This window comes from Mustela erminea, chromosome 14 (genome assembly GCF_009829155.1).
Source record: "Mustela erminea isolate mMusErm1 chromosome 14, mMusErm1.Pri, whole genome shotgun sequence".
Classification (NCBI taxonomy): Eukaryota; Metazoa; Chordata; class Mammalia; order Carnivora; family Mustelidae; genus Mustela; species Mustela erminea.
This window is the reverse complement of record NC_045627.1, coordinates 49,387,774-49,413,391: the sequence shown is the minus strand read 5'-3', so window position 1 is coordinate 49,413,391 and position 25,618 is coordinate 49,387,774. Positions and strand designations below refer to the sequence as shown.

The window sequence follows — 25,618 nt, the reverse complement described above, 5'->3', positions numbered from 1 at the left end:
GTTCAGACGTCCAAGATCAAGGTGTCGGCAGGTTTGTTTTCTTTTGAGGCCTCTCTTCCTGCTTTGTAGATGGCTGCCATCCCATTGTGTCCTCAAATGGCCTTTTCTCTAGGTTTCTCTTATCCCTGGTGTCTCTTACTCTTTTCTTATAAGGACACTAGTCACATTTTATTAGGCCCACCCTAATGGCCTCATTTTAACTTAATCTCCACTTTAAATACCTTATCTCCAAAGACAGTTATATTCTGAGGTACTGGGGATTGGGACTTCAGCATACGAATCTGGATGGACCACAAGGTAGCGTGTCACATTCCAACATTTCTGTTCGTGTCCTCCGTGATTCTCCAGGGTGCAGTCAGTATACCTCAAATTTCCTGAGCATAGATTTTTTTTTCTTAAATTGGAGAATTCTTAGAAACTCCTAAGGCTCTTCTATCCCACAGTACATGATCTGGGGGCTCCTGATTTACAAGATAAAATCTTGGCTCCCTGGCGTAGGGCCTGTTGTTCAGGACCTGGCAGTATTTCAGGTCCTAGCTCATTCCTCTTGCTACTGATCCCCTCACCTTTGGTTTTGAGCCACAGAATGATCAGTAGTGGGGATACTTCGTGTGCAGATTCAATTCCAGCTGATAGGCACATAGGCCAGACAATGCCACATTGGCCTTGTCAAAAGGCAATGGGCCCAATAAAGCTTGACATGGTAGAGAATGTGCTGGCAAGAATGTGTACATGGTCTCAAGGGCTTCTCCACGTGGCCAGCCTGACCTCTCTAGAATGCGGGTCTGACTGTACCCTTCCCTGCGAGGCAGGAAGAGGTTCCAAAACTGTCTGGTCTCTGACAGACTGGATAGAATAGGGATCTGACAGGACAGGATAGGGAGCACGGCTTTCAGGAGCTAGGCAAGTGGGTGATGGTTTTGTCAATACACTCAGGGAAGAAAATGAAGCTCTAATTGCAGACCATAGAGAAACATTGATTAGTAAAGGTCAGAGGAACAGATCCAGGATTCTTTACACAAATTATATTTTCTGTAGGACACTTTATCCATGAGCTAAGAAGTCTTTGTGGCTAATTTTGAGTATAATTGATTTTAGGATCCAATCTTTATTCATAAGATGTGAAGATGTGACTTAACCACCACTCCCTAACCTAATGCCCTTTCTTGCCTCCAGGCTTGCACATGCTATCTCCTCAGACTGGAATGCTTGTCTGCCCCGCCACTGCCCACCCCCAACATGGGGACTTCCACTCTCCAGGAGGGAGTTGGTACCTGGTTCCTCATTCACTGAACATGCCCTGATCACTGCAGGTTCTCCTTTTATCCTGTACAATATTCTCTTTGTGTGGAACTGTCTCTCTAAGTAGGCCAGAGTCGCCTCAGGATAGGGCCCCAGACTTCCTTACTTCCTTGTCCAGATTGCTCATAGCACCTGGCATCTAGCAGGAAGCCAGGTCCACGGTTTTTCAGTGGGTGGGTAGATCCTGCTGTTGTCTCTCACACCACTGGTCATGGATTTTCTTGAGGTTGACACCTGCTTCTTTGACTTTTTAATTCCATGATTCCCTGAAGTGGATGGGTCCAAAAAGCCTGTTTTTCTTCTTTGGGCCTCCCTCCTGCCTTGCTGTTTCTCTAGATCAGGCAAATTCCTCAGGAAGCCTATGGGGTGATGTCCCTTTCTAGCTTGAGGCCTCTAGTCCTTCCCCTGAGCCCAAACCAACACTACTTGGCACTTGGCCTTCCCCCTGGGCTATGGCCAACTTGGTCCTAGGGAGCACAGAGTCAAGAAGCATCAAGTCTATACTGAATGGCCACAGGGGAGGGCCTGAGACCATCACGAGCTCCCCATTCTCTGGATCTGGTGCGACAGGTAGCTACTGCAGAAGTATTTTGTCTCCTTCTGTCGTTAGTTAGGCTGGACTTCTGGGTTCCCAGTCCAGACAGAGATGATGTTGTTTGTCTGTGAACCCAAAGAGCTGGGTTGTCAGTCATTTCCTGGTTTGCTTTCCTCTTCTTTTCAAGGGGATCAGAAAGGGTCATTTTTAGGATTTGATGCAAGAAATAGTGCCACTATCAATGGAGAATTTACATTTTGGAATAAGCACCTGGGAGGCCATCTGGAAAATCTGGTCACGAAAGCTAGAAAGACGAGTGTGAATCTGAGGTAGGAATTTGAAAGAGATGTGATAATGGCAGTCCTGGGCATTTTGTATTTGTTGATTCATTGGTGTTTTTCTTTATTTGTGCCCCACATCCCCCTACAAAGGTGTATGAAGTGGAATGTGTGTGCATGTATATATATGTGTGTGTGTGTCTGTACACATGTGCACACACAGATGGAAGTTTTGGGGAAGTTCAAGGCTTAACATTGCCCTGGGGGCCAGAAGGGGTCGTCTCCTGCCTTCGTGTCTGTCACCAAGATCATCAAAGTAGATGAAACTAGTGTGATGCTTCCGACCTACAGCTCTAAGACAAGTGTAGGACATGGTTATGGTGAGTTTTCTCACTGCCTTTTCTACTCTAGATACTGAGCCTAGAAGCTCTGTGCTCCGAGTTTTCTCTTCAAGCAATGCCATTCCATGCATAGGGCCTTTCCGATGGCTTTGCGCTGGTCATGGGGGTGTAGGGTGGGACAGGTCAGCCACACCCCTGCAGACAAAGTGTATTTATTTGGCTTCTTTGTCAAATGTAGACTTGTAGCCACTGAATGTAGAGTTATGTGACTTGAACTTAATTGTTGGGCCCAGAGGAGTTTGGGCAACAGTGAGGTTCTTGGCCATGCCCAGGTCTGGGACCCAACAGCACAGATGCATTGTACTTGGAGAGAAGCTGTCTCAAAGCTGGTGTAACAGTTTATATTGTGGATTCTAAAGATTATAGATCCTCCCCTTTCTCTTTTCACTGAATTTGCAATAGCCTCTCCTTACTCCCCAGGACCTCACAGTCCCACCCATGGCCTCTCTGAATCACTTTAAATGGGGCGAGAATGTCGAGATACGCTTCATGCCCCCTTTCCTGTGCAGAGCACCTCCCTGACTTTCCCATGTCACAAATCAGGGACTTGTTTCCTGACAATTGCCAAGCCAGAGAACTCCTCCCCAGCACCCTGAGGAAGAAGCAGCTCTTGTCTCCAGAACTGAAAAGAAGATATTTTTCTTTCTATTCCATTCTCCAAAAAGTCAGGCTCATAAAAAAGAATACAAATTACACCCAGCAGCTCTTATCAGCTTGGTAAAGAATTGCTACTTTCAACTTTATTGCCTTAAAAAGAATTCAAACGCTTCCATCTTTTAAAAACAATTTAGGTTGAGAAAAGGAATTAGATCCGTGTGCAGAAGTCGCTTGCCTGGCAGGATTTGAAGGGGTCACGGCATTAACCTTGAACGCTGATGCTTTAAATGAGTAGCCCAGGCAGTGTAAATGTTCTCCCGGTGGATATGTGCTGTGGGTCTGGTCTCTGGGGCTGACAGCCACACGAGGGGGCAGGCTGGTGGGGCCTTATGTGACCCAGCAGCCCTGGGAGGGAGTTTTCTGCCCCATGCCTTCCCTTCCTTCCTCAGCCTCTGATGCCGTGGGTCCCCAGGGCCACTCTTTGGATGCAGGCAGTGCTGTCTCAGATTCTAGCATGAACGTCCAAATACTCATGGGAGGGAGAAGAAAACATTTTTAATCAGTTTTGGACTTTGCTTTGCTTATATCTGAAAATCACTTGAAGCTGGAGCAGAATAGTAGGTTGTATGAGAAATGGCTCAGCGCAGCCACCTGCCACCCAAGAGCTGTGTCCCTTGGCCTCTGGGGGACCACGTCATGAGATTGTTCACAACCCGCTGCAGAGGCTGGTGGCTGTTCTCTCCAAACCGGAGCATAAATAAGCTCAGAAGTGATTTGTTCTATTGTGCATCTTGGTTCTCGAAAGAAATGCTGCCGTAGTGTCCATGCAGCCAATGGCAGGAACACCTTTCTTTTGCATGACACAAGATCTGATAGAAAACCTGCTCCTGTCGCCTCCCGGCAGGACAAAGCCTGGGCGTCTGTGAGAGTGGATAGAACATAGAGGGCCTTACTGGGCCTCCGTGTTCTCCAGATGGCTGGGAAATTATGGACCACTTATTAAAATCCGAGTATCCATCATTTGCTACTCATCGGCAGCGCCTGGCTTTACTTCTCCAAGTTGCCCTTATTAAACAGGTCGTGCCTGTGAGCAGACTCCATTTCATTTTTCTGCTGATATTAACGTTTCCTCATAAATTGTCCTCATGTAGCATATTCTCACTTTTTATCACAGTAAATTGCACTTCCAGCACAGCCCTGGAACCTGTCTCTATTTCATCTGAAGGATCCACAAATGATCTGTAATGAATCTTCATCCCCGGAGGCTGTGGGCTAGCACTCCTGCCCTCCGCACGGAGTGGGAAGGCGGCTGGAAAGAGCTGTTTATCTCAGACTTGATCAACAGTGAGGACCCAGGCCAGGGAGGTCTAATGATTGACTAAAAATTGTTCAGTTCTATCAGATTTTTACATGTGTCTAGTCAATTATGCAGGCTTTTTTTTTCACTAACAATGTAATAGTTTGTCTCAGATCAAAGGCAGTGTAAAAACAAAAACAAAAACAAAAACAAATACCACCTAACGATGTATACCCTCTTGCCAGTATTACAGTAATACCTTTTAAAATGCCGCTGATTGACCAGACTAGTCTGGAACTTACTGTGTTGTTAAGCAGAATATATGGGAGCTTGCCTCAGGAGTTTAGCAAAATGAAGACACAATTATATCCCCATAGCAAGGCTCTGAAATTTGATCATGTTTCCATCCACTTCCAAAGGTCACGATGTCTTGCATTTATCCACCTTTCAAGTTCACTTTGTTTCATTTCACCTTCTTTCAGATGTGTCGAAGAAGGGTGCTATTTTCCAATACAGGAAGTACTTTGCACAGCACAGTGTTAACCAGAAATCAAGTGCTTATCCAGACTGTGCAAAACAAGGACACAGGTCCCGTGTGCATGGGTTTCTGTGAAGGCAGTACCAAGGGAAGAGAAAAGGAAGAGTAACCTGCTTGTCAGTACCCTCTCTGGCTATTTGGGGCTTCCTTTTTTTGCCCCTGGCTTTTGTCATTCTCAGCTTTGGGGAAATATGCAGAAGTGTGGGCCCACCCATTCATTGGTTCCATAGACATCTTTCAGAGCTCCTTGTCTGCTCATTGTCTGCCAGGTGCTGTGTGGGGAAGGGTGTCTAGTCCAGGCCTTAGGCCTTAGGCCTTAGTGAGGGCTCCTCCCCACAGCTAACTAGAGAACCACCTGATCCCGGGGTTTGGAGGGGTGGGGGGGGATGGGGTGGCAGGAAACTACAGAATCCGGGACCGAACTTCGCAGAAATCCCTGTGTCTTCCCAGATGTTCTATCCAGGCTTCCTCACTCTCTGCATTGTCTCCCAGCTTGGCTCTTGCATTTGTGTGAAACATCCTCAGAAGTGACCGGAATGGATTTGTCTTCACGTTGGCATGGCACACACTAGAGGGGCTGGTCATGTGCCCCGGTGACACTGACTTGCGGGGAGCCTTTCGGCAGGTCTCGCCATCTGGCTGCTCAGATCAGAAGCCTCTTTCAGCAGCTCATCGTGAGGACTCACTGTGTGCAGGGCTTCCCTCGGGGTCTGGGGAGAGGAGGTGTTCAGAAAGTGCAGCCATTGCTCCCAGTCTACAGATGGTCCTTCCCTCTAGCCTTTTCTAGCCAGCACCTTCCCTGAACTCACAACAGCAGGCTCCGATTCCCCTCAGGCAAGGCCCTCTTAGTGTCCCCCAGAGCTGTGTTTGGAAGCGACACAGGCTGAGTTCTGCCACACTTTCTTCCCCAGATGGCCTTGTGTGGCTGGGCGCCATTGCCCCGTCTCTACCATCCTCCAGCAGCCAACCTGCCCACCAATACACACATGCTAAGTGGCATGTCCGTGTGCTCAGGGGACTGTGGTTCCTGCTCCTGCCGGGGGCCAGGGCCCTTGGCTTCAAGGAAAACTCCAGGAGAGTGGGGGTGAGGTGGGAACGCATGACACATGCTTAGTCACAAGGCGCTGTTTCTTGGGAAGGGCCTGGGACAAGAAATAGAAAGGAAACCCACATACAGGTCAAGATTCCTTGGTGGGACCTAGAAGTAGGGATGGGCCCGTAGTAGGAGCCACCAACTTGGGGAGAACATTAAGGCATTTTCCAGTGAGAACAAAAAGATGGGGATAAGGTAAACAGGAGAAGGAGCTGGGCAAGAATTTCAGGCCCTTTTCTCAGGGAGGCAGGCCTCTTGGATGCCCAGAGTGACCAGACATAGTTCAGTGATGGCTGTCCTTTATGGGTTTCCTTGTGGTTCTGTGCTATCGCTTCTGAATGTGGGGGCCTGAGCATGGCAGCTGCTTTGCTGATTTCCTTATAAATGGGCTCCTCGATCACCCATGATCTTGTGGCCAGCGACTCCCCTTCTTTGCAGATCCAGGGCACCACACACCCTCACTCTCCAGAGGCGTGACAAGTACAGAGAGAATTGTTCCTAAATAGCATGCTGTTGCAAAGGCTGTGGTGGGTCTTTAAAGTTAGTATGCTACCCATCCTTGGGAAAACGCCAGCTCTGCGCTCCATGGGGGGAATGCTCTGAAATGTTACGAGTTGGGATTTTAAAAAGATGCTAATTGTCGACAAGTTTTCATTATCTCAGGCTCCCAGTGTTGGGGGGTGCCTAGAGAAGTGGCCAACAATTAACACATACATAAATAATCGGTGGCATTTGCACTTTGTGGAATAAATCCTCAGCGATGCCGCTGGAAGGCTTCCATGTGGAGGTTTTTTTCCACTCCATTTGTGATTCCTTTAGGCCAAGATAAAGTGAAACGGGCTCATGCTTAAGAAATGCGGGTGGCATAATGGTCTCAGGCTGATGAGTACAAGTTAACCTGGAGAAGGAAGGCATTGTTGCTTGTCACGGCGCTATGAGAAAAAAGATCATTTTGTCCCTATTGTCAGGGGCCGGGCCCAGGCCTGAAGGCTTGTGTGCTTGCCCTGACAGCTGATGAGGCCTTTTGAGGAACAGCATGACCGAGAGAAAAGAACTCAAGCTTTGGAGACAAGTTCAAATCCAGCTCCTGCCAAGTACTAGCGGAGGGCCCTGGGTGAGCTGCGAGGCCAGATCTAGGTCCTGGCTCCCGTCCATGGGAGGGGAATGAGAATGCTGCCTGAGTCAGTAGGCTGTGTGAGGAAAGGGAGGTGTGTGTGTTTTGGAGTGGGGGAAATGGAGTATTGAAGTATCTGGAGGGGTGCTTGACCAAAGGAGATGGCTCAGACTCGGTCCTGGATGAATGACTTAAAACAGAGGCCGGAGGCACTTCCTGCAGTAGCTAAGTACAACTGTCCTCTTGGCCTCTTTTTAGGCATTTGGATATTAGAGCTGATCTCCACCTCCATATGGCCAAAGGGACTCTCCCATCCTGTCCATGCGAGCCACCGTACATCTACCATTCCCGTCGGCACTAGGGGCTGCTTTCTGTCTAGAGCTTTGGGGAGCTAGGAGCTGGGCTTCAGTCTTCACCTACTTCTCTATGGAAGTTGTGGAATCAGGGTGGCTGAGGAGCCAGGACAGGATCCAAATGTCCCCTGGTCCCCAGGGGCCCTGCAGGAGGGCATGTTAGTGTCCTGTGTCACTTATATTCCAGCTCTGTGATGCACTTGGCCATGGGAAAACTGCAACTGGCCTGTGGTTCAGACAGGGGCTGCTGCTCCTGCAGAAGGGGACGTATTCCCTTCCCCAGGTTTGGGAAGGACAGCTGCCTTGCACTTTCTTAACCGATGTCTAGCTGTGACAGTGTGTGCTGGTGTATGGGTGTCAGACAAGTGTAGACACCTAGCTCTGCCTCTGGAAGGGATGCCCTCACCACTGGCAACCTGTGTCCACCATTCCAGCCCTTTCTATGGGCTGCGTGCCATAGTAAGCATGTGGAGGGGGGTCTCCTATTGAAAGGGGGCTCAAACAGGAGTCAGCTGAACCTTTGGAAGTTTCCACCTTCTCAGCTCTTCTAAAGTTCTCTGTTGGCCACTCTACTGATGGACACGAGAGCTTGGAAGTCAATCACTGATGGTCTGGCAAAGTCTTGCAAGACTCACAGCAGCAACTTAACCAGGGCTGCCAGTTTGGGTCTACCGAGATGTGGTTCCTGCCTCCTGCAGGGTCTAGGTAGAGAACCTGCGGTTGCTCAGGACTCTGTCACCTGTCACCACATTGTTTTGAGGATTGTCCCATGGCCATGTTGCCCAGCTCTGGTAGAGAAACCCAACTGCAGGAATGCAACCTCCCTACTTGCTGGAGGCGAGTGACTGGAGCCCACCCTGGCCAGAAGGCCAGCTGCACTCCCTTCCCCACCCATGGAAGGGAGGGCCACCCTCTATTTGCCTGGTTAGCTCAGTGCTTCTCTGCTCATGCTGATAGTGCTACAAAGCAGACCTGCTGTAGTGCCAGCGTGAAGGGAGCCCCACATTGTGCTGCCTCAAAGGGTCTGTGGACTCATGGCAGAGACAGCGCTCATCTCTGGCCATGCTGTGTTTATTGTCAGTCGTCTTGACACTGTTGGCTCCATGATGGCACGAATGGGGCTGCTGGCTCACACCTGCCTTCCAGAGAGTTAGGACAATAGCTGGTGTGAAGCAGGCACAGTCTATTGAGTCTGATGAGACTATGTATGCCTACCCATTCAAGAAGCTGCTGAATGATGAGCAGGCTGGAGACTTTTGAGTGGAAGGAATGGGAGGGACCTTCATGTTCACTGCTTATCTATAGTGAGCTCCTTTCCGGGCCAGGAGCCTCATACGTAATTTCATTTAATTCCCATGATAACCCCAGGGTGGGAGGTATTTGTCTCAGGTTGGGTTCCTGGAAGCAGACTCTGAGGCAAGGATTTGTGTGACAATGATTTATTAAGAAGTGTTCCCAGGGGAATTAAAGGATAAAAGAAAGGGAAAGGCAGCAAGGGAGTGGGAATGTGGGACAGGGAAATGAAGGAAGCCAGAGTGGGTGTGCTTGCAAGTGACGCAGTTTGGGTGTGGTCCCACGGAGAGTTTCTGGACCCAGCGGCACTCACACGTGGAGCAGTCCCATCTGGGAACGGGGCAGCTGGGATCTGTATATGTGACGCTATCAGTCCTCCATTAGGGGTGTAAATTCCCAGGCAGCGTGAGAGCTGCACAGGGTTCCAGCAGCCGGAGCCACGGGTGCCTGCCGCTGGGCGTGAACACACACAGTGAGCCAGTGTGCTCAGAAACCCTAATGGAATTTGGGGGGAACGTGGGCAGAGCATCGAGAGCCCTGTTGGCATTGGAACGCCTTAACAGGCGTGGAGCTGCCGCTCAGGGAGGTGGAGTAGCTCACCCAGGAACCCATGGCTAAGCTGTGCCAGAACTAGGATTCAAACACGTCCTGCCTGCCTGCTTCTCCCGACCCCGCTGGCTCTGCCATGGAAGAGAGGGCTTGGCTGCACCTGCCGCAGACATAGCTGGGGAGGAAGACGGAAGGATGGCACTTAGATGGCGAATTAGAGGTGCTGCGAGGGACACTGCCCACTGGGCTGTGAGCATTTAGGGCTCTTCCCATGGAGCTGGCAGCTCTCCAGTAACTAGTTGGGAGTGGGGGTTGGAGAGAAGTGTTCCTTCTAAATCTGCAGTAGCTTCTCCTTTCTATCTAGCCCAGCTTCTGTGTAAATTGCATCCTTTGGAGAAGGCTGCAGCCAAGCGCTATTTATCTCTGTGTGGGGGAAAAGAGGCTTAACAAATTAACAGAGCTTAATTGGTGAGGAAAGTAGGACAAGAAAGTTGGCCAGTTGTCCTATGGGGTTTTCTGATCAATTCTCTCCATCAATATCTTTCATGCGTGTATCTGAGACCAGGTGGGACAACTCCTGAGAGGAGCCAGGGTCCCAGCTGTTCCCTAGGACTTCCCGGCAACTCCGTCATGTCCTCTGCACGGTGGGATTCCTTGGGTAACAGAGGACCGCTCACCCACACAGGTGCATCTCTACCTTCAGATTTGAAGAACTAAATATTCTGGAGCAGGGCTTCCAGCTGCGGAAGCCAAGAGTCAGGGTGGAAACGATGAAATAACACAGGACCTCAGGCAGATCGCTATTCCTGGTGCACCGGCCCCAAGGAGTAGAGCCCCAAGGTCTGCATTTTTAAAAGGCTCCTAGGAGATTCCGACATGTGGCCAGACTTTCCAATCACTGCTTCAGAACAGCTGTGCTGAGGGAGTCTTGCTCCTCACCCATGGTCAGCCTTCCTGCTGATTCTTAAGTCCTTTCAGGGACATGCTGTTCCCCTTCCACTCGGGCACATCCCCTCCATGAGACCTTACTGCTCCCGAAGCAGCCCCTTCCATCTTGAACCACTCAGAAGGTCAGAAAGTTCTCTCTTCTATTGAGCTGATACTTCCCTCCTTGGTTCCTGGAGACCTTGGTCCTAAACCAACTCTGAGAGCCCGCGAAGAGCAGCTTCATTCTCTCTCAAACACGACAGTGCTTCATGTGCCTAGAGGTGCCTGTACTTTCCCGGCCGCACTCCATGACCAAATCCTGTCTGCGGTGTCCCACGTTGAGTGCGGTGGCCCAGTCGTCAGTGCTCAGCCCCTGCCTTTCCAAGGCTCCTTACTTGGCAGTGTGGCTTCCAAGTTTCATCTCCTCAGATGCCCTATTGTTCCTGGAAACCAAGGGCTTTGAGCTCAGCCTTGTTAAGCTGCCTCTCTTTAGAATCAGTTCAGTGTTGTAGCGTTTTGAGATATAATGACACGCTCCCAGTGCTGTGTCTTATACAGATCTGTTGAGCGTGTCGCTGGTGTCCTCCACGTGAGCATTAAGGGAATGCTGAGGTGTTGGCAATGGAGGCAAACCAGAGCCCAGCAGAGTGCTGCAGCATGTTCCCAGAGCACCCTGTGCCCACGCCTCCCTCCCACACCTCCTCCCCAGGGCTTCGGGTTTCTGAAGACATTCCTGAAGGTCTGTGTGGGGAGGCTTTGGGCTGGGTGGCTGGGACTGAACCTGGAGGTGCTCTCTCTTCCCCTCATCTGAGAGTCTGAGGCACCTCAGAAGGCGGCTGGCCTGAAAGTCCTCACAGCTTCTGGGGAAGGGGGGCTGGTGTATAGAGTGAGTAGAATGGGGAGAAAGTATCTTCAGGACATGGTTCCACAGGGGCTTGGCATCTCTGGAGCTCCTTTCTTCCACATACAGGAGAGAGAACACTTGAGGCCTTCTTCCTGGGGTAGGGGATGGAGCAGCCTAGGCATTCTTAGACATAACTCATTTATCCTGAGGAGGAGAGTGTTTCGAGGGGGCATGGCTCGTGAGGAGGAGCACTTGTGTGGCTAGAGAAGATTTTCAGGATCCAAGCATGTGGGCGAGTCAGTGAATAAGGGTGGAACCTGCAAAGCTTGGGGATGACCACTTCCTGCCTCTGCTTTGTGGGAAAGGCTTGGGACTGGGATGGATGCCATTCCATTTTCTGTATTTACTGCTTCTTGAGATTGAGGACTGAAGATATTGGCAGGAGAGAGGAAGCAAGTGTTATCTAATTTTTTATAGCTGAACAGAGACTGGAGTGGCTAAAAGACAGCCAGTGACGGGAGTCCCCTTCAAGCCAAGTCTAGACTCCCCTCCTCATCTGTCTTCATAGGGGCTGGCACCCTCTCACTTCTGGAGAAGGAGAATTCATGTCCTCCTCCACAGATGGCCCAGAAAGACTCCTCTGTCCACCTCAGTGTCGTGTGGGAGCTATCTGTGAAGGACTGGGCTGCTGGAGCTGGCTGGGGCACTCCCATGGGCTCTCTTTCCACATGCTTGCTGTCTTGGTCAGCAGACCAATTCATTCTCCATGTAGATGAAGTCCTAACAGAAGCCCTGTGCACGGGCAGTGCAATGGTCTAGCTCCCACATATGGCTGGGTCGCTGGTGCAGGCAGTGACCTGTACCCCTCTGTGCCTCATGGTTAAGAAAAATGGGTCATATCTCTGTGTACTGGTGAGGAAAGATAGTCTTGATACACTTATAGATAAAAAAATGACAGATGCAACCTGATGTGTAGGTCATGATTCCAGTTTAATAGAAGCAGGTGCCTGATAGGTGTATGTAGATATGTACCACAGCCTTCTAGAAAGGGACACCTCGAACAACCTCTGGAGGATGCATGCAAAGGGATAAATGGGGCATTTTCACCAATTTAGCATGTTTTGAAAAATTTGGGGCAGGGTTTTGGGATGATTTTGAACATTTTTTTCCTGTATTTTTGCAAATAAAAAAAGTAATAAAAATTACATCACACACAAAAACTTACATCACAAAAGTACACACACGCAAAGAGAACAACAATCTGGTAGCTCTCTCCAGGTTCATAGATGATTTGGCACAGTGCCTGGTACTCAGCAAGTCCTTGACACATGCTAACTGGGAGAATTCTTACGGGACATGCTTGACAATGACCGATTCCTTCTCTCCTTTCAATCTGTTGGATTTCCAAATAAAGGGGGGTAAAAGCACCCATAAAACACCTGAAAAACAGTAAAAAATGGGGTCCTATCTGCCTTGCCCTCTTATCCTTCCTTCGTGTGTTCAACATCAGTATTCATTCACATATTGAACACTATGTTCTGGTTATGGTGTAAGGTTCTGGGACAGAACCGTGACCACCCAAGATGCGGAGACCCCAACTTGGTGAAGTAGATCGGCAATACGAAATAGATAAGCTGCTAACTATTCACGTACTGAAATTGGAAGTGCGATCAATAAATAGAGCAAAGTGCCAGAAGAGAGAATGATGGAGGGGGGTATCACCACCCAGAGACAAGAGTGAGTCAGTTCTATGGGTCTTTTGTGGTTCTTTAGAACTAAAGGCAGCTCTCAGCCCCAGCAGAGGCACCTCTGAGTCCCAGGTGTCATTCAGCATGGCTGGATGAGGTGCCATACATCCCTCGTTCCAGATTCCTGATACTCTAGCCTCTGGCAGTCCTGAGAATCATCTCCCAAGCTCCCCTCTAGAAAGGTGCTCTCCAGGAGAGGGGAGGAATGCCCCAACCTGTGGTGGTCTTGGGATTTCTGCAGGAACCACAGCTTTCGACGTGCTCAGGGCTGGTGCATGAGAGCTTGGAAGAACAGCAGGAAATCAGATGTCTGTGTTCAGATGATGCGGTTTGTAACTAAGGCAGCCAGAGCTGACCCCAGGGGATAGCATGTTTTGCAAAGAAAAAAATCTCCAAGAGCAATGTTTATCAAACCCCGTCTCGGCAATCATCCTGCATGTCTGCCAGCTTCTGGCTTGCTTCTGTTCATGTTTTTTTTTTTTTTTTTTTCTCTCTGCAGGCTGTGGAGACCAACCTGGCTTCCAAGGACAGCCACTGGGTCTTTGTGAATGAGGTAAGAACCCCAGAAGGCCGAGGGGCACAGCCTGCACCGAGCCCCTTCCCCTTGGGAAAGCTCAGGGGGATGCTGTGGGGCCCAATTCTGCCCTGGAGTGCTGGAGTGAATTCCAGGGCTCCACTGTAGGACACAGGGGTTCAGAGAGTTGGATGTGACCTGCTGAGATGCTTACCTGGAGCAGGTGGGAACCAGAGAAGGAGTCAAGGCTGGAGTAGATGAAGAATGTAGAAGCCGAAGGGCAGTGGCCTCAGGCATGGAGTGTGAGGAGTGAGAGAGGGCAGCTGGTCAGGGATCAGGGACTGGAGCAATTAGGGCAGGTTAGAAAATGGGGCTCAGAGGGGGTGAGGCAGAGGAATGAGGAGGGGATGGAGGAAGCTGAATTTCATATAGGAGGTTGCAGGTGTGTGTGTTACTTGGGTGAGTGTGTGTATGCATAAGAGTGCATGCGTGTGAGAGTGTGTGAGAACGTGTGTGTCAGCCTGTGTGTGAGCACGTATACGGACATGCGCGTGAGTGTGTCTGTGAATGCACACACCTGTGTGCAGCTGGAGGGGGCAGGAATCTGTATAGCCATTTAAAGGAGGTAAATTGGAAAGTGTCTTCTGTGACAGGCCATCCCACTGCTTTGGGCCCTGGGATGAAGGGGAGCACTGATAGTTCACTGTGGCCTGGTCTGCTCTTTATCAGTGTCCCGTGACTGGCCCTGGCCTCCTCCACACTTATGGACATGACATGCGAGTGGCCTGTGACCACCCACCCTGGCTCTCCTCAAGAACCCCCTGTGCCCACATGCCCATTTGGGAAACACCACCAGGGCAGCCTGTGTGACCCCAGCGTGCTGTTAACAGAGCTGATTCTAGAAGGTAGTTCCTGGTGCCCCTTTCAGCAGGCCTTGGGCCCTCAGCTGCTCCTAAATTAACTGATCAATTTCTAATGGGCTCATTCGAGGAGATGCAAAGTTTATTATGTAGGCAATTTATTCTTTTATGATGTGTGTTTCTTCATTAGCTCAGTGCTCTATGGTTGAAAGAGTTCTGGGTGGCTTATTTTAATAATTTTATAGGTAGTATCAGATAGTAACTCTTGCAAGGCCTACTTTTCATGGCTTTTCTCCATAAATTCACATCTAATTAGCTTTTCAAGCCAGGCCAGTTGGAGACATGCATGGTAACTATCCATTTACCTTGGGTTGTGGATAGTTGTGCTCCTAATGAGGAGGGACATGGTGGCCACCGACCTATTCTTCAGAGCCTGGTGGAGTGCTCCTGGGTCCTGGAGAAGTTCTGATCCTCTGGGCTTCACCAGCTTCTCTCCAGGTTTCTCAAAGTCTGGGTTCCTTTGTCCCAGAGAAGGGAGCATTTCACGTGCCTCTTAGGGCAAATGTCTGGTGCTGGCGGCAGTTTTATGGTGACTTCTCCAAACCGGATAGCCAGTGTCTCTCTGTTGCCAGTCTTCAAAAATAGCTCTACTTTTGTTTCTAACTTGCATTTTTTTCCTTCCCTGTATCTGACCCTCTCCAGGGTCCTCTGTCCCTCCTGATTCCTTCTTCAGGGCTGGGGGTAACTTAGGCATGGCTTGTGGTGACATGCCCGCAAGGGCATTGCTGTGGCAGCTGGACCCCAGGAAGGGTTACCAGGAAGGGTCAGGTGTGGACACGGATATCAGCCACACTGGAACAGCCTCACCCAAGAAGATTGCTACGTGACTCCCTTGGCTACGTGTGTCCTCCTCCAGAAGTGACCTCTCCTGCTTTTCGGCTTCCTTTTCTATGGGGAGGCTCTTCCTCTTGAGAGTGAAGGATATAGCCTACTCTATCTTGATCACCCATTATGTGCCAGGCACTTGTCAGGGCATTTTATGTTTGTCCTCAACAACAATCCTGTATAACAGTTGTTATCATCCCCATTTTACGGAAGGGAAAGAGCAGGTTCAAGAGGTTAAATCATTTTCCCGAGGTCATACAATTATTCAGTGGTGCATTTGGGACTCTGCAGGAAGACTATCTGACTCCCAAGCCCTTTCTGCCAAAGGATGTCATCATGCACGAGGCCCTGACCGAGATCCTTAACTTGTGTTTGGGGTCTGATTCTGTAAGGCCAGCAGGTAGGGCTCAGGTATGCCACTGATGAAGACACTCCTGGCTTTCTTGTCAGCTCATGGACGTTCTTGAAGTTTATGATCTGAAGGTTGGTTCCCCCTATAAAGCTTGGACCCTTGGACCCCAGTGTGGTCTCTAGTTAATGACCAAGATGTTCTCTTAATTGCATGTAGACATATTGTCAGGATACAGCCATATTCAGAACTTCCCTTTCCTGTTACAGTCTAGCCCTACTGGAAACAAGATTCCTGTTACTCTCATGATAGCCTATAGTCGTATCATTCTGGGCTCTTTCTAAATACAGAGCCATGGACAAATTTTCCCAGTTGCTTTTCTGTTTGTCATACATGATAGGTAAAATAAGGTGGAAAGAAGAGAAGTAGGGGAAGTCCTTTGTGGTTCCAACATGGTCTCCAGAATTCAGAACCTCTCCTGGGGCCCCATCTTCTCATTTCTTGAACTGCTCCCACTTCTCTGGAGGAAGTTCAGTTTGTCTAACAGGGTTGGGTTTGTGTCTCTTGGTTCCACATCTTTCCCTGGGAAGGCCTGCCCTGTGGTCCCCAGCTCTGCTCCAGCTTCTCTTATTCCTCATAAACTCTGTTCTCCAGTTTCTTGCCCTGTATCTGATTCGCTTATCGTGTTTTCCTGTATTCAAGATAAACACACAATGGCACAGGCCTTTGTTTTTTTGTTTTTATTTTTTTCCTTAACGGGGTGGTTTTCTTAAAATATCTACCCCTTCACTGGTGAATATTGGTGTTGTATGTTTGAGGTCTGTTTCATTTGGAGAGTGGGTAATTGGATGCAGAGAAAGGCTTGCGAGTATATGAGCCTCACTGACAGTGTCTAGTTTCTGCAGGTCTCTGGGTTTGACTGTGGGGATACTGGCAAGCAGATGTGCTTTTGGGTATAAACTATATTTTTATTGATCGGTTGAATTATATGTTAGCTTGGAGGAGGGTAGGGATTTGAAAGAACTGTGGAAAGCTAAGTGAACAACTAATCAAGGTGGCTACTAGGTCATGAGTCCCTTGAAGACATGGCCAGAATTCAGCTCGTCACTGAATTCCCAGTGTCCCATGCGAGGAGTATATTCTTAGAAAGATTTGGTTGAAGGTAAGTCAATATACTTAGGGTAGAGCAAGTTCCTTTGAAGAGCATTTCCCAGGAGGCCTTCAAGGAAAGCCAAAGGCAACAATTAAACTGAAGGCTGGGGGATGGAGGGGACCACTCTGGGTCATTCATCAGAAACTGCCAGTTGAGGACCAGTCAGACTTGAACATGGATGAGCTAGCCAGTTTCTGGAACCTCTTCTCTTGCTGCTCCAGAGTACGTCCTCTCCATCTGGCTTTCAGCAGATCCCAGGTGAGCCAGTGCTTAGGACAGGTGTCCTCAATGCCAGGTGGAGTCAGAGAATGGCCTCTCCACGAGGATCTGTCTCTTGGGAACCTTTTGGGGGACATTCTTTTGTGGAATATATATACAAATTTCCAGACTCTTCCAAAACTAAGCTTGATTGGGACTCTGGTGCTCTGTTTATTGCTGAACAGCTCAGATTGTTAGATTGATTCTTCCAGACATGGGACCAAAGCATGTTTTGATGGAAATGGTTGCAGATGTTTAGAAAGTACTGCAGAAGCTCATACATAACCCTTGTGCTTAGGTTTCTCATTAAGTGAGGCTCTGAGCTGTGGTCTGTGGAAGAGACAGAGTTGGAAGGCCCCTCACATCCCTGCCCCATTTCCAGCAAATGTCAATGACCCCCACATCCCATGTTCATTCCAGACATTGCCTCTGAGCTCCAGACCCAGAGATCCAGATGCCTTCTGGAGTCAGCTGCTTGGAAACCTCTTGACCACCTCTAGCTCAGTGTGTCTTCCTCTAAACTCATCAATACCCCATATCTGGTTCTCACTCAGTGTTCCAGTCTCAGGAGCCAGTACCCCCTCCACATCTTCTCGTTGGCCCGCTATGCAGTGGAGAAAAGCCAACATTATGGGCCCTGCCTCAGAACCTGTCGAGGATGACTCTGACCACACCTGTGCACCCTCATTTACTTTTTACCCTTCTTCTTTCTTTTTTTTTTTAAATTTTTAATTTTTTATAAACATATAATATATTTTTATCCCCAGGGGTAAAGGTCTGTGAATCGCCAGGTTTACATACTTCATTCACAGCACTCACCATAGCACATACCCTCCCCAATGTCCATAACCCCACCCTGCTTCTCCTAACTTCTCACTCCCGTGGTTCATCCCTGCAAGTCGATGAGTGACTTATTTCCTATATTTATTTTCTTCTCCTGGCTCTAGATTTTGCTTTTTTCCTGGCATGCTCTTCCTGAATTGCTGTTTGCCAAGGACTTACCTTTCCTGCAGGGGTCTGCTAAACCTCTCCTTTGCTAAATGGTCTTCCTGGATTTCCCCAGTATTCATTCTCCTATGGCCCTCCTTGGCCCAGCTATGATACATTCGGACTTTGGTGCACGTGCCTGATTCCCTGAGCAACCTGTAAGTGTACCTCCTTTCCTTCAGGCTTCCTAGAGTTTCCAACACGAGGGACTCACACATAGGCTCCTCCTGCTGCTGGTCTGCTTCCTGCTTCCTCACCTTCACTCTGCTTGTCTAACTGCCAGTGTGTGGGAGAAAAGCATTTATAACCATTCCAACCCTTTATATATGCAGAAAGCCATCATCCTGCTCTGTGAGCTACAGTTGTCAGCACCCCCTTTCCCTGTGCTTGCGTGTCCCATGGGGTACAAGCTCTTCCTTTGAGGTGCTCCCCCCGGCCCCTGGTCCAGGCCATTAGCCAATGACAGGGCAGCCAAGGAGAAAGGCAGAGGAAATGCTGGCCGGGTTCCTACAGCAGTCTCCAAATTGCATTTGGGAACATATGTTCTGCTAATCTCTAGGTGCTTTGTGGAAAAAGGCTTCTGTGATCAAAGAGGGTGGCTAAGTTCAAGTTCAAGAGTGAGATACAGGTGTCCTGCAGGCCTCTTCAGTCTCAGAGGCAGGCCTTGCTTTTTAGGGTCGAGGCTGTGCACTCTGTCGGCTGCATATGCTTTTGTTCCAAACGCACTCGGGCTTTTTCTCTTGATGTACTCCCCTCCACTCTTGAATGGGTCATTGAAAGGCGGTGGAGTGTCAGGGCCCACAGGATGGAGTTCATTCCTCCATGTGACTCATGATGTTGTTCAGGAGTCGACCCCAGAGCTCTCCCTGGTCTTAGTTTCTTAGTTTATGCCCCCCCATACAGAGCTGCCCTGAGTGTATCCTTAGAGATCGCCACCAGCACCTGACATGCAGGGTCATCCCAGTGTCTGGACCTCTCCAGCCAGCCTTTGCCCAGAACGCCCTTGTGTTGCTGGCCCTTGAGCTTCAGCTTCCACCTTGTTGCTTTCACTGGTTTGCCACCAACACCTACTCTGTGAGGATCCTCCAGGTGCAGACCTTGACCTGGCCTAGAGGGAATTTCCCTCAATGGTCCAGAGAATGAACATCAGTCCAGACTTCCAAATCTTCCCTACCCTGCCCCCAACACACACTGAGTTAAAGCACATAAAAATGAGATTAGGCTACACACGAATAATGTGGGGGAAGGAAATGCTAATGCACTAGTTGAAGAAAACAAGAAGAAAGACCATGATATGAATGAAGAATCAAATAGCTTTAAGAAATCTCTATTTGGGACACAGAGAGAGGCCGGGAAAAGATTTAATTTTTTTTCTTCCTTTCATTTTGAAGACTCCGATTCTGTTTGGATATTAAGTCCCTGTACCATTTACTGTCTACAAATTTAATTTAGTAACACTCCAAACCAATTATGTTTGTTGTAATTGAGCTGATTGTTTGTCTCCTCAGCCCCACTGAGGAGCCCTGGAGGACAGGGACCACATCCCACCCACCTCTGTAGCCCCAGCTGGAAACCTGGAGCAGAGAGTAGGAGTCACCATTTATCAGACTTTGCAGTTCTGGCATTGTTTTTCCAGCATCACTCCCTTCATCTATTTTTTTTTTTTTTAACTTAGAAGTGTATAGCTTTATTGGGGTTTAATTCACATACAATAAATGCACATATTTAATGTACAGTTGACGTTTGACATATGAGTGCACCATGAGCTGTGACCACAAGGAAGAAAGTGAACATGTCCATGACCCAGAAAGTTTTCTTCTGCCCCTTGGTAATCCCACCCCCAGCCCCATCATCTCCCACTCACCAGACAATTACTGATCTGTTCCCAGCGCTATAGATTATTTATATTTTCGAGAGTTTTATGTATATGGAATCATACAGTATGTACTCTTTTTTTTTTCTGTTTTTCTGTGGCTATTTCCATCCAGGTAATTATTTTAACATTCATCCATATTGCAGTGTATACCAGTAGTTCCTTTTCTTAATTGATGAAGGGTATCCAAATGTACAGATACATCACAATTTGAATATCTCTTTATTCATCAATGGACATTGGAGTTGTTCTAGATTTTTAGTGACTACAAATAAGACTGCTATCAATGTCCATGCACAGGCCTTTGCATAATGGCTCCACATTATGTTAAGTAGTTGGTTTGATTAGGTTTTTGATATTAGCCATTGGACTGGTATGTAATGGTTCCTCATTATCATTGTAATTTTAATTTCCCTAAGGACTCATGATGCCGAGCATCTTTTCTTGCATCTATTTGCCATCTATATCTGTATTTTTCTTATTGGCGGGGGGAGCTGAGATCATTGATTTGAGAACTTTTTCTTTAGTGCTATTAACTTCCCCTGAAGTGATTTAATGGCATCCCCTAATTTTGTTATGTTGTGTTTTCACTGTTACTCAGTTTAAAGTATTTTCTGTATTATCTTTTGGTTTCCTCTTTGACCCATGGGTTGTTTAGAAGAATACTGTTATGCTGGAAAAAAAAAAAAAAAAGAAGTATATTGTTTAGTTTCCAAATATTTGGGGATTTTTAAAGGATCTTTCTCTTATTGATTTTTAATTCAGTTTCATTATTGCCAAAAAACATAGTTTCTATTACTGGCATCTTTTAAAATTTATTGAGACTTACTTGATAGTCTAGTATATTGTCTTCCTGGATAAATGTTTTTTATGTGCACTTGAAAAAGATGTGTTATCTATTGTTGTGTGGAATGTTCTATAAATGTCAATTAGGTCAATTTAGTTGGTAAGATTGTTTATGTCTTTTGTATCCTTGATTTTTTTGTCTACTTGTTCTATCAATTATTGAGAGAGGAGTATCAAAATATTCAACTTTAATTGTGAATTTGCCTGTTTCTCCTTGCAGTTATAGCTTAATGTATTTTGAAGCTTTGTTACAAGAGGCATAAATGTTTAGAATTTTATGTCCTGTTGATTAATTGATCTGTTATCATTACAAAATGACCTTCTTTATCCTTCTGCTCTGAAATGTTCTCCACTCTGAAATATAATTTGATGTTACTGCAGCTATTCCAGATTTATTTTGACTAGTGTTAGCCTAATATATCTTTTTCCATTCTTTTACTTTTAACCTACTTGTTTCTTTGTGTTTAAAATACAGCATGTTTCTTGAAGGCCATTCATACTTGGATCTTGCTATTTTATCTGTTATAACACTCGGCCTTTTAATTGCAGTGCTTACATAATTTACATTTAATGTGAGTATTGCTATGATTAGTAGGTATGGTTTTTTCATCTGGAAGCCAAATGAAGAAGCAATTTCTTCCTTCCTTCCTTCCTTTTTTCTTTTTTTAAAGTTTTTTCCTTATTTATTTGAGAAAGGGAGAAAGCGAAAGAGAGCATAAGCAAAAGGGGCAGAGGGAGAGGGAGAGAGAATCTTAAGCACCCTGTGCTGAGCATAGAGCCTGACGTGGGGCTCGATCTCATGACCCTGAGATCATGACCTGAGCTGAAATCAAGTCAGAGACTGTCTTGTGACTTAACTATCTGTGCCACTCAGGCACCCCTGAAGAAACTGTTTCTAAGTGGGGGGAGAGACCACTGATGTCAAGTGCTGCCGTCATGAGGATGTGATGACATAGGGGGTTAAAGGTGGGATGGAGTTGGAGAACCAAGTCCCCAGGTACTTAACGTGTATTATTCCATTTTACAGATAAGGGAACGGGGGCTTAGAGAGATGGGTTGACTTTTCAATGTCACTTAGGAAGTGGCAGAGTCAGGATTTGAACTTAGGGGTGGGTGACTCCAAATTTAAGAAATATATACCCTCTGCCATGCTGCCTCTCCCTTACCCTTCCGCCTCATACTTAGCACTAACTAAACACTAAATGCATGGCTGCATGACTGAATACCAGTCACATTTGAATGTTTTCATCATTTGGAAGTGGTGGAAAGTCTTATTATAAAACTTTTATTATTTATTATTAGAGTTCTTCCCTTCAGGTGATTTTACATATTAGCACCTTGTTTTCCTAGACCTTCTGTGGAAATGATGAAACTCTCCTACAAAAACCTGCAAGATTAAGCTAATACACATCCCATGAGTAGTATTTGAATGGAACAAACCCTATTTACTAGAAATGTACTTCCGCTCTCTACTCAGAATGAATCTATTTTCCTTTCTCAGCCCAAAAGGAATCTGTGAAATTTAACACTTGTGGTGACAAATATATGAGGAAATTGTCATCGTGGGACATCCTTCTTTGGCCCTTTTCAAAGCCCCATGGGAAGGGTGCTTAGAGCTGCACTGATGGGTTTGGGATGGTATTAGAGAAAAGTGACATACCATCGTGTTTTAGATCAGTCACCATGGATACCTCTTTGACTCTGGACAAACTGTTTTACTTCCTTCCTTGAACCTTATTTTCTTCATCTGCTCAGTAGGGTTCCTGAGAGCTACCTCTTAAAACAGGTGTGCAGATTAAATGAGATAACTCACCCCAAGTGACCCATCACAGGGGTATGGCCTATAGCAAGCACTCTTGAAGGAGAGTTCCTCTTAACAAATCACTACTGTCCTATGGGAAAGTTCATCTTTGGAATTTAATCAAGGAAATATGTACCAGGTCAGTGCATGACTTTATGAGGAGTGCCAGGGGATGGAGACATGGCTTGACTCATCGAGGTGAACCTGAGTTATAATATTTCTAACTGTGTGTTCGGCTTGCTGGGGCCCTAGTTCTCCCTTTCAAACTCCTACACACCCTTTAAAATTCAGCCCAAATGACCCTCCCCTTACTTTGCAACACCTATGAATTGCTTCCATACCTTTCTTTATTCCAGACACCCCAAAGAACTCGGGCTGTGATTCTTCGGTGGTCCTTAGCTCTTCCCCCATGTCCTGTCCCCCTACCAGAATCTGCAACTCTTGCCAATCTGTAATTCATTTCTCATGCATGTACCAAATACCTGTGAGGTGCTGGGGATGCCCATACACCTTGGAGAGATGCCCATACACCCTGGGGATGCCCATACACCTGGTACCCACCTTCAGAGAATTGATGGTGTCATGGGAGAGAAGAGTGTGCTCATGGATCACTGACCTACAGCAGCTAGGCAATGCTTGTAGAGGCCACTCCAGATCCTCTGTGATTTGCAACCAAGTTCAAGCTCCCTGAAGACAGAACAGCTCATCCAAATTCCTACCAGTGGCATGGAATCAGACTCCATGTTTTAGATGTGAGTCAACTGTCCCCAACAAGTACATTGTCGTTTTGCAGAGTTTTGACAGAAGGATGCTTGGGAAAGGGAGTGCTGACACTTAGGGAGTTTTAAAAATAGCTTTAATTACCGCGTGCAGCAAATGTATCTGAAAACTAAAGGTTAGTGTTTACCCTTGTGCATTCCTATCCATTGCTTTTCCCACAAATGGGTTCTGATGGATTCCGATGAACTCAGTACTTGTGCCAGAAAGATCCTATTATCTGTGCCTTCTACCCTGTTATTACACCTCCTTTGCCAGGCTGGATAATCACCATGTACCACATGGAGAGGCGAGAAGTCAGCACGTGTGCGCATGCGTGCACACCAAGGGCTGCTGCCTTTGCGCAGCGTGGGGGGCTTGCAGGCCCTTCGCAGGAGTGTGTTTTCAGAACCAGAGTGTGGAAGCAGAGGTGGAGGCCGAAGACAATTCAGACCAGAGAAACTTCTCCTGAAGTGTCTCAAATAATGTTTGAGGGCTCATAGAGACCGGAGGCTTGGTTTGGGTTATTTTTCCCACTGTCTCAAACCAGAGGATGTTCTGTGCACTGGGGCCACGTGTGTCTTAGAGCTGCTGGAGAATCCCAAATGAATACTGTCAAATTTCAGAAAGGGGAGTGAAGAAACCCTTTATTTGTCAGTGACCAGAACTAGGATGCGGTTTCTTGCAGCCTTGCAGACTGGCTTGTTGGCTGCAGAAGTGATGAGGGGCTGCGTCAGGTGCTCCCTGTGCCTGGTACTCCTCCCTGGTTAGGTTCAGAGTGGGGCTCCTGGGCAAGAATTGGGGAAGAGCCCACTTTCTGAGGCCAGTGGGGGTCTTAATGGCCTCCTCTCTACTTAGATCTCTGCTTATTTGCTCTGGGGCATTGCAAGAACAGTGAACCGGGTTGTTACCTTCAAAAGCAGGGAAACTTACATTGGAGTACCTACTGTGTGCAGGCCCTGCTTTGGAGCCTTATAGATGTTATTTCAAAACAAATTATATTTATCCATGAAATCTCACTTAAAAGGATTTTGAGAGAAATTTCAGAATCCATTCAAAGTAAGAATTTTCAGTGCTCGCTTTGGCAGCACGTATATAAAGTGCGGATTTTCAAGTAAGAAATTTGAACCTGTTTATAACAGGTGTCTTCCTCCTTGCCCTCGTGAAGGTCGAGCAAAGGTCCCTGGATTCTGTTCTGTCAGTATTAATCATAGAAAATCTCTGTAGATAGATACTCAGGAAGTTCCAACACTTAGGGTCTCAAGCCTGGGCATGGTGATTTTTTCCCCTTTTCTGGGTGTGAAAGACCCCACACATTGAGCACAGCCTTCCTAAGTGACTATGACTACCAGCTAGGGGCGCCTGGGTGGCCCAGTGGGTTAAAGCCTCTGCCTTTGGCTCAGGTCATGATCCCAAGGTCCTGGGATCCTGTCCCGCATTGGGCTCTCTGCGCAGCAGGGAACCTGCTTCCTCCTCTTTCTCTGCCTGCTTCTTCTCTGCCTACTTGTGATCTCCATCTGTCAAATAAATAAATAAAATCTTAAAAAAAAAATGACTACCAGCTACTCCTTTCTGACACCCTGCCTTGGATTAATGTGTATCAGGGGATGGGTAGACCCACAGATCCCTCTTCTGTCTCCTTCCCATCTCAGTGGAAAGTTTCCTGGCTCAAGCCACTTTGACCACTCCCATACCCTAAGCCACAGAGGTTTCCCCACCAACATCACTGCCAAGTTCATGTATTTGCTGAAAGAAAATATCTTGGGAGAAAGAAGAGCATAAACTCTAGAGCATAGGGTGTTGCTTGCTCCTGTGTGTGTACATGGGCACATGCATGGTAGTGAGAGAGGGCCAGGGATAGAAGGAAAGCAGTGGAAAATTGCTCTTTTATTGGTGACTCTTCTACAATAGTAAAACAGAAGACAGATTAACATGCTAATAAATTATCCTTTCCAATAGCCTTATATATGTAGTTTATTTTGCCAAATTGAGGTTTCTCTGTTGTGTTTTGTATCCTACTGCTTTCAATTAATAATGTGTAATTCACATTTTATCATGTCAGTAGCTAGCATGGGGAATAATATTTAATGGTCTTGTAGTAGTCTGTCATCTGGAGGAATCATAATTTATGCAAATCATCTCCATTTTTTGAAACTTAGGGTAATTAATGCTGTTGTATATAATGCTGCAATTGAGCATTGTACCTGGGTCTTGTACCTGGGTCTGTTGTGTCTCTGATTCCTGGTGATGGTAAGAATACTGTTCCAAGGTATGGGAACTCTCAAGGAGCCTGAGCTCCTTTCATCAGACTACTCTGTCTCATCCCACGCTTTTGTCTTGTGAACATGAATATAACCATTGTTCATCTTTACCCATATTATAGATAAAAAGGCTCACTGCATTGTGTTCATTTGTATTTCTTTGCTTATTAGCCAAGCCAAACACTTTGAACATTAAGGTTTTTGAT

At 47.2% G+C, this 25,618-nt stretch overlaps 1 protein-coding gene across 2 annotated transcripts in view; it reads left to right on the top strand.

Moving 5' to 3' along the window:
- GRID1 (glutamate ionotropic receptor delta type subunit 1) overlaps nt 1–25,618 on the top strand; it is a 682,834-nt gene that overhangs the window by 415,824 nt on the left and 241,392 nt on the right. For both annotated transcript variants that reach the window (XM_032312358.1, XM_032312359.1), the window contains exon 5: nt 13,369–13,422. In XM_032312358.1, coding sequence (XP_032168249.1) covers nt 13,369–13,422 — 54 coding nt within the window. The remainder of the gene's footprint in view (nt 1–13,368; nt 13,423–25,618) is intronic.